This window comes from Formica exsecta, unplaced genomic scaffold (genome assembly GCF_003651465.1).
Source record: "Formica exsecta isolate Colony F162 unplaced genomic scaffold, ASM365146v1 scaffold581, whole genome shotgun sequence".
NCBI lineage: Eukaryota > Metazoa > Arthropoda > Insecta > Hymenoptera > Formicidae > Formica > Formica exsecta.
Genome location: NW_021853075.1, coordinates 45,628 through 55,412, shown reverse-complemented (window position 1 = coordinate 55,412; position 9,785 = coordinate 45,628). Strand labels below are relative to the sequence as shown.

The 9,785-nt window shown below is 38.4% G+C and overlaps 1 protein-coding gene across 8 annotated transcripts in view; it reads left to right on the top strand.

Annotated features, from left to right (window-relative positions):
• LOC115242230 (carboxyl-terminal PDZ ligand of neuronal nitric oxide synthase protein-like) overlaps nt 1-9,785 on the top strand; it is a 24,376-nt gene that overhangs the window by 6,360 nt on the left and 8,231 nt on the right. For 7 of the 8 annotated variants that reach the window (XM_029818362.1, XM_029818358.1, XM_029818359.1 and 4 more), the window contains 4 exons: nt 2,607-2,678; nt 2,773-2,862; nt 3,651-3,712; nt 3,972-4,080. In XM_029818362.1, the coding sequence (XP_029674222.1) occupies nt 2,607-2,678; nt 2,773-2,862; nt 3,651-3,712; nt 3,972-4,080 (333 nt within the window). Of the gene's footprint in view, nt 1-2,606; nt 2,679-2,772; nt 2,863-3,650; nt 3,713-3,971; nt 4,081-8,789; nt 9,301-9,785 lie in introns of those variants that run through there. The other variant, XM_029818365.1, reaches the window with a different exon arrangement.

Below are 9,785 nucleotides of genomic sequence, written 5' to 3'. Positions count from 1 at the left end.
ATCTGTATATTGTATAATTATAATACATTTCAAAAATATTTTCACGCACCGTAACTAAAGGATTAAGGCACTACGAGTTTTCCATTTTCTCATTTAGAATTCCATCAGAAAGGATTTCAATCCTGCATATCTTGTTTTTTTTTTCTCATACGGCGTCCGTATTATATCTTTCGTATTTATTACAGGAAATATAAAACTGTGAATATAAGAGCATTGTATTTGCTCTTCGGGAAGCAACAATCTAATGGCGTTAGAGAGACAAGCCTTTCTACCTTAATTTCCATGTCGCTTCTCATAACTAAAAGCCGATAGTTTTCTTAAGACGACATGCCATCGTCACCTTTGTAAGAAGACGACGATGATGGTGCGAGTGGCCGGGTATCACGATGCTCATCTCTTCTTTCGATCGATTACTCGAGCGATCAGACGATCACCCGTAATTATCGATTAGACGACGACGCCTTGGATGCGTGGCAGCTCAAGCTTATCACCGTCGTCGAGAAAGCGTCAGTGTTCGAGTCGCTTCATTTATAATCCACGCTAAAATGCTCTTGCTGTGATCGGTCGCGACGCGATTTTACCGAATTTCACCTGTCACGCTATAAAGCCTCCGTTTGCATACCGTATCTTTAATGCGCTCCCCTGCTATAATCGGTAGTGGTGTCCCCTGAAATTGATTTTGTTGGATTACGGGGATATCGTCGGCGTCGCGTTCGTTTTAGCTACGGTTGAATATTCTACGATACGTCTCGATAGAGGATACGCGGAGTGTTTTGCGGGATTCACTTTTTTTTTCATCGGGAATTTTTAACAGAGTCTTGTATTTGTCTTTTAACTGTTACGATTACTGCTGATTAATACTGACATGTCTTGTTGAGACATTTATAAAGTTTAATCAATTGTATTTGATTTTTGGAAAGAGATAGAAGTAATTTAAATTATATATATATATATATAATTTAAATTACTTTACAAAGTCATTTAGAATCTGCGTTGTTTTCGGGAAACAATTCCGTTTTCGCTATCCTCTATGGCAGTTTACCGCAATCAGCATAGAATAATTTTGCCTCGAGCACGATTAACAATAAGTATCCCTTCACGTAGAAATTATTCGTCCTAGTAAAGCCACAATCATTTTAGCAATGTCAGCAGCAGAAGAAAGTAAATGGTGCATACGAGTCCGGGACAAACGGACTTGTTTATGCAGCAGCCAAAGTTGTTGGTCTCGTGTGCAACTTTGTAAATTCACTCTCAGACCTATAAGATGAATTTTACGTTAATCACATTTTTAATTAACATACAATACGTTTAGTAATTTGATTTTGCTGTAATTGTAAATGTTTATCTCCAAAACTTGATAAATACAGAATCTTGATCGTCATATGGAACAAAAGATTTGTAGTTCCATTCCTTTTTCAAGTAGTGTTTTTTTTAACAGCACGGTCTGCAAATAATATGTTCTCATTAGCGTTGATAAAAACATTTTTATACATCTTGTCTAATTTGTATCTCTATTAAATAAATAAATAAATAAATAAATTTTATTTCATCTAATGGGACACTCTTGTCATAAAATTAAGCAAGTCGAAATAGCGAATGAATTAAAGAAGTATGAATTATTATATTCAGTGTATTTTGTTTACTTTTAGTGTCAGAATCTGAATTTGGCTCGTCTGATACGAAAACTGAGCGTGCTACGTTATCGGTTTGAAAATACGATGCCTACATTTAATACTTAGTGGGGTATAAATGCAGATCGATATACTACTAGAGAATTTGCGCTATTAATATTCCATCCTCGTACTGTACATATTTCTTATAAAGTTATAAAGTAAGAAATAAACCGACGAAACAGAACTTTTCTCTCGATATCCGGTATATCGCACATCGATATTTCAAAGAGTAAAAGGTTTCCTGCGCGCGTTAATTATATCGATAAATGAGGAATGGGAGCGATAAAATTTCGCGACGCGAAAATGTTCAGCGAGCATTTTTTCTCGGTCGTCGTTTTCCAGACCGCTCGTCACGCGTTTATCGATCGCAAATTTTTACGAGACAAGACTCTGTCGTAAGAGCGTGCGCGTGGGAGAATACCACGTGTACGTGGAATCATCCGAACGAACACGTGGCTAAGACCATCGCTTCAATGGGGGAATTCTAAATACAGATCGTGTCAGACCGTATCGTACTCCTCCCGCGTTATGATTACGGCAACTACGTTTGCCCTGCATGTACAAGCGGGGTGGTTCTTGTCGTTCTCGTCAAAATCTTACTACAGCTCGTGACATTCAAAGTCCCAGAAACGATTAATTTTACCGGAGGATAAGGAATTATTTCTCATACATTTTTACAATTCCTTCTAGCTAAAAAAAAAATGTGAAGAGTTCAGTGCGATATTAGTCTAATTTAGGGAACACGTTTGAAAGATTTGAGAAAATTAATTTTAATTTCCTTAAATTAAAAAAGAAATAGATTAAAGAGTTGCATTGAAATTTATCAAATTATAATAAATACAATTTATCCGAAAGAAAAGACCTGCTCACGCTATTCTTTATATTGCCAATTGTTAGTGTGATATCGTTATACATCCTTCTTCTGTATTTCAGTTTATTGGTTCTATGGAGGTTCCGCGACCGACTAGCCGAGTGGAGATCGTGGCGGCGATGCGAAGAATCCGCGTGAGTAATAGCTAATTAACCTAGTTACGGAGGATACTGTGGTTTAACCGTCCTCGTATCTCCTCCGATTAATCTGGATTTGTTTGATCCGCAGTACGAGTTTAAGGCCAAAGGGATCAAGAAGAAGAAAGTGACACTGGAAGTCTCGGTGGACGGACTGAAAGTGACCTTACGGAAAAAGAAGGCAAGTAATGTTATCCGGTATTTTATGTATATATGTTAGTATAGGCTTAATTGGGTTGACTCTTCACCGGATAAGTTAATTCTCACATACGTAAGTGGATAAGATGAGTCCGCTAGACTCGCGATAGTATAACATAATGACATAATTTAAAGCGAAAGAGGAGTACATTTGAACACTGACATAGATTCGAACAATTTAAGCATGCGTTATAATAAAATTAAAAAAAAAATATTTTTAACTTTATTTTTATTATAATAAAAGGTTTTCCAGCGTTTTTACGAGTGACATTCTTGCATTACTCTTACAAAAGATCCTTTTTGATTGGAATCGCAGCTGATTTTCGTTTCTCGTAGAATTGTGGTAAAAATAAAACGTATCTTTTACACGCGATTTTTTTCACGTCAAAGGACATTGTAAGATTTTTCGAAGAGATGTATGTATATCCGTTCAATTATCGTAAACAAAATCTGTAAAAAATTCTTTCTTAGCGAACACAAAATTTCCGTAATGCCCGCGTAAGATGAGGAAGATTAGCGTTTTCCGCGAATGTCTCGAAGGAAAAATTCGGACACACATCCGATGACGCACAATTTCGTAACAGTTGCAATTTATAACGAGAAATGATTTTGGACAAGCGCCACGTTGTATTCGCACTGATACACATGGGTGCCATATATTTTCGATACTACATACATTACATCAGCAGATAGTAGTAATAGCCAATATTAGCTAAACAATATTTTCGAATAATTGCTATAATGACTTGCAATTCGTTATCGTTTTTGTAGAAGAAACAGCAGCAATGGATGGATGAGAACAAAATATATCTGATGCACCATCCGATTTACAGGTGAGATGGCATGGTATTTGCTGGCTATCATTTATTTTACTATTGCTCTCTCTCTGTTTTTGATGAAGCAATTTTTATTTATCTATTTTACAATTGTACGAAACGATATAGAAAGATATGTCTCATATTTAAATTTGTATTCTTTCTCGGTTACTAATTAATTATCGAGAAAATATAAATAAAATTTGCGTATTTTCTATCACTAAAATAATACAATTTTTGAATAAAACAGAAAACTGAATGTATATTTCTTTTTCAGGATATTCTACGTTTCGCACGATAGCCACGATTTAAAAATATTTAGTTATATCGCCCGTGATGGGAGCAGCAATACGTTTAAATGTAATGTCTTCAAATCTAGCAAAAAGGTGAGTTGCAATTTTTTATCCATGCTCAATAATACTTTGATTCATTCTCGATTTCGAGAATTTCCTACATCGGACATAATCTCGGACATTGTAAGTCGGGAAAGAATTGTATGAATCGTATGTAAGTACGATGGAATCGACTATTATTTTTGCGGGATTTACTTTTATTTATTTTTTATCTTGCTATATCGTACAATACAATTATACGTTAAAAAAGTCAAGATTCATTAAATTAAAAATGAAGAAGAAGGAGAAGAGGAATTGAATATATGACGAGACTCATACATATTTCATATTTAAGTAAATGAAGAATGTATGCAATTTCTAGAGACAATTCGTCCATTTTTCTACTTTCGCGGGTCTATTCCACATGGCGGAATGGCTACTAGCCGGCGTGAAATTACGTCGCGCACGTGCGTAAATCGTACGTGCGTACATACGTACACATGCACCGTGACAATTCACGCAGACCCACGTCGCCTGGCGCTTTATCAACTTACTTTATTGTAAATCTATAAATAAACGCCGGACTCCTTGGCGGTCGCCCCGCATCTTCCCTCGCCGCATCTTTTCTCCGTTGCGGAGACGCAACGGGGACTGTACGGAGGGAGGAGGGTGGTGGGGACCTCCGCGAGAGCTGCATCCCTGTCAAAGTAGAGAGAGGCGTATTTTCGCCTTTTCGTGGGTGGAGGGATGGCGGGCCCGGTGAAGTCTCGCGGGGGAGGAGGGGACGTATCGTTTTGTCGTGTATTTGCAGTAGCGGCTCGGTGCCGTTTGGCACCGGGTTATTAAAATAGTCCGATATAGGCCGGCACGATCTTTCGCGACGCACGCGGCTGGCGGTTTCTTAGATCCGGAAATTTGTCTCTATTAATGCTTCGAGAAAGCTTCGCATAATCTACATACGACACGCATATTGAAATGATAGATTTTTTTTTTTTATTCTCGCAACAACTTTCGTATGTTAAAATTTACCCATGTTTTAGAGAAAGAGAAAATTAAGTCAACATACTCGCTGCATTGCGTGTGCTTGTGAAGGAAAGAAATGAAGAGAAGAATTTTGATTCACCCGTTATCTCTTATATGTATTCTTATTATGTAATATATCGCGCTCCTAAATACTCTCGATACTTATCGGTATAAACATAGAGGTAAACTTTCCTCGTCTCTTTTGTTGATTATTTGGGGATACCGGTCGCTTTCAAAATCTGGGTGAATCCAAAAATAACCAACGACTATAGGAGACGATATATCTAGGATGCCGCAGAAATATCCAGCTTGAACGAAGTTTTAAACTCACGGGCGAAACTTCCAAAAAGCTTTTACTGGTTCCCGTCCGATGTGTACGCGGCAGTCCTGTTTATACTACCGTCTCAACTTTTATATCAATTCTTCAGGATAGGACAATAGACTGTGCTTGCTTTTCTAATGGACGGAATTCTTTGCTTTATTCTTTTTCGCATAAGGATTCAGGTTTACGTTTTAAGGTCTCCTCTTTTAGAAGCTGAATCTTAGGCTCTTTCCTCCTGAAATATCTATCCAATTTTATATTAACGATATAATTTTATAATACAATTTTTACATATTATGCGTAGAGATCCAAAGAATTTTTTCAGGCGAATTTGTTACGTTTGCTCGTTGGTCGATACGCAGGGGGTAGATACTATGTAAGATAATTGCAAATTGTCATAGAAAAACGCTTGACACGCGACGATATATAATTTATCGGTCGGGGGATATAGAAGCCCCGACCTCGGTTCTACCGTTAAATGATGTGCTGCTGCATCGTCGGGGTCGGCTATAGAATAGCGTTCCGTACAAATTTCGAGCTCACGTCTCGCTTTCCGCATTCTCTTCAATCCATACTCCATAGAATTCACTCGTTCATCTTTCGCATGGAAAAGCGAACTATTAATACCGTTAATTTTCGTACGATATCGAACGAATATGTGACGAGAGGAACCGCTTGCAGGATATAAAATGTAGTATACATATAAAAATAAAAATTGTACGACTGAATTGAAATAAACGCGACGTTAAACAGTTTTGTCAAGATCGATATACTTTGTTCTTAAAATAGTGTTACAAAATTAAATTTTATAAAACGATCACTTAATTGAAGAATTATAGAATTATAGAATTGTGTAGAAATAACTCTTGTCAATACAATTAATTCGCAATCTTTATTCTACGCATGTCGCTCTTAATCGAATTAAATCTAGAATCCTTCAGTAAATTCTTTCTACTTTCTGCTGCTCCAATTAGGAGAATGTTGATTAATAAATCAACAAAGTAGGTTCCGCTCGCTCTTCGTTGTTTCGTTTTATTAAGAAAAAAGAAAAGAAAAAAGGAATATGACGTTCGCAGGGGCATCTCATGGTATCTTAAAAAAATGGATCGATTATTTAACTGCAAACGAGAGTTGATAAGCAAAGAAAGAGAAGGGAGGGGGGAGGAGACAGAGAAAGAGAGAGAGAGATGGAAAAGTGCCATTGAGCGGGCCAAACGCGAGAATATTAATGCGATTATAAATAAACTCGGGGGGAAAAATCCAGCGAAGCGCGCCTCTGCACGTCGCCGGCCGAGAAACCGTCCATTTTTCTACTTTCGCGGGTCTATTCCACATGGCGGAATGGCTACTAGCCGGCGTGAAATTACGTCGCGCACGTGCGTAAATCGTACGTGCGTACATACGTACACATGCACCGTGACAATTCACGCAGACCCACGTCGCCTGGCGCTTTATCAACTTACTTTATTGTAAATCTATAAATAAACGCCGGACTCCTTGGCGGTCGCCCCGCATCTTCCCTCGCCGCATCTTTTCTCCGTTGCGGAGACGCAACGGGGACTGTACGGAGGGAGGAGGGTGGTGGGGACCTCCGCGAGAGCTGCATCCCTGTCAAAGTAGAGAGAGGCGTATTTTCGCCTTTTCGTGGGTGGAGGGATGGCGGGCCCGGTGAAGTCTCGCGGGGGAGGAGGGGACGTATCGTTTTGTCGTGTATTTGCAGTAGCGGCTCGGTGCCGTTTGGCACCGGGTTATTAAAATAGTCCGATATAGGCCGGCACGATCTTTCGCGACGCACGCGGCTGGCGGTTTCTTAGATCCGGAAATTTGTCTCTATTAATGCTTCGAGAAAGCTTCGCATAATCTACATACGACACGCATATTGAAATGATAGATTTTTTTTTTTTATTCTCGCAACAACTTTCGTATGTTAAAATTTACCCATGTTTTAGAGAAAGAGAAAATTAAGTCAACATACTCGCTGCATTGCGTGTGCTTGTGAAGGAAAGAAATGAAGAGAAGAATTTTGATTCACCCGTTATCTCTTATATGTATTCTTATTATGTAATATATCGCGCTCCTAAATACTCTCGATACTTATCGGTATAAACATAGAGGTAAACTTTCCTCGTCTCTTTTGTTGATTATTTGGGGATACCGGTCGCTTTCAAAATCTGGGTGAATCCAAAAATAACCAACGACTATAGGAGACGATATATCTAGGATGCCGCAGAAATATCCAGCTTGAACGAAGTTTTAAACTCACGGGCGAAACTTCCAAAAAGCTTTTACTGGTTCCCGTCCGATGTGTACGCGGCAGTCCTGTTTATACTACCGTCTCAACTTTTATATCAATTCTTCAGGATAGGACAATAGACTGTGCTTGCTTTTCTAATGGACGGAATTCTTTGCTTTATTCTTTTTCGCATAAGGATTCAGGTTTACGTTTTAAGGTCTCCTCTTTTAGAAGCTGAATCTTAGGCTCTTTCCTCCTGAAATATCTATCCAATTTTATATTAACGATATAATTTTATAATACAATTTTTACATATTATGCGTAGAGATCCAAAGAATTTTTTCAGGCGAATTTGTTACGTTTGCTCGTTGGTCGATACGCAGGGGGTAGATACTATGTAAGATAATTGCAAATTGTCATAGAAAAACGCTTGACACGCGACGATATATAATTTATCGGTCGGGGGATATAGAAGCCCCGACCTCGGTTCTACCGTTAAATGATGTGCTGCTGCATCGTCGGGGTCGGCTATAGAATAGCGTTCCGTACAAATTTCGAGCTCACGTCTCGCTTTCCGCATTCTCTTCAATCCATACTCCATAGAATTCACTCGTTCATCTTTCGCATGGAAAAGCGAACTATTAATACCGTTAATTTTCGTACGATATCGAACGAATATGTGACGAGAGGAACCGCTTGCAGGATATAAAATGTAGTATACATATAAAAATAAAAATTGTACGACTGAATTGAAATAAACGCGACGTTAAACAGTTTTGTCAAGATCGATATACTTTGTTCTTAAAATAGTGTTACAAAATTAAATTTTATAAAACGATCACTTAATTGAAGAATTATAGAATTATAGAATTGTGTAGAAATAACTCTTGTCAATACAATTAATTCGCAATCTTTATTCTACGCATGTCGCTCTTAATCGAATTAAATCTAGAATCCTTCAGTAAATTCTTTCTACTTTCTGCTGCTCCAATTAGGAGAATGTTGATTAATAAATCAACAAAGTAGGTTCCGCTCGCTCTTCGTTGTTTCGTTTTATTAAGAAAAAAGAAAAGAAAAAAGGAATATGACGTTCGCAGGGGCATCTCATGGTATCTTAAAAAAATGGATCGATTATTTAACTGCAAACGAGAGTTGATAAGCAAAGAAAGAGAAGGGAGGGGGGAGGAGACAGAGAAAGAGAGAGAGAGATGGAAAAGTGCCATTGAGCGGGCCAAACGCGAGAATATTAATGCGATTATAAATAAACTCGGGGGGAAAAATCCAGCGAAGCGCGCCTCTGCACGTCGCCGGCCGAGAAACCGCGGTAGGAAGCCGCACGGTTAACTTCGGCTCTCGCGTTCCCGGTTTATACACGAGACTTATACACAAACGGGCCCTCCACTTTCCCCTTTTTCGCCCGTCATTTCCTTCCTTTCTTCCCTTCCTCCCTGGATCCCTCGATAGATATCCCGATAGAATGAGTCGGGTGCGACGATGCGACAAAAAACACGGACAATCCCGATGGATCTCCGGTTCCCGAGGAAGTGACTCCGCGCACCACCACAGAGATTGAACACCGTCGTCGTCTCGCGGTGATTAAACGTTCGCCGAGAATTGAGAGATGTACGGAGAGAAGCGACCGGGTGTAGAATCGTCTGATTACGAGATGCGATTACGGTAACATGACAGGCACTCGGTAAGAGATTTGTGAACGTCGCGGTGATACATAACAGAATATGTACAGAGAGAGGAATACTTTTTCAATCGAACGTAGTGATATGTTAAGATGTGTGATAATTGATGTAATGTGTGTGTATGTGTGTCTATTTTAATAATTTTCGTCATTAAAAAGAGATAAAAGCAAAACCTTGGCAACATATTACGGGAAAAATATTTGTGACGGTTTTTTCACTTAATTTATATTAATCTTATAACGTGTATTAAATCTCGGATTATGTATCACATTAGCTTTTTTTTAATATTTCGTCACTCTTTCAAAATGGTAAGAAATTATAAACATATCGAGCGCTCATTTAAAAATTACATCACTTCCTGACGTCAGTCTTTTTTTATCGTGAAGATGATGTGGATGTAAAGTCCACATGATCCAAATATCTAGATAGATGACATACATATATCTAACGTGTCACTTTTCATTGGCGCATTTTTTTTTTTTTTTTT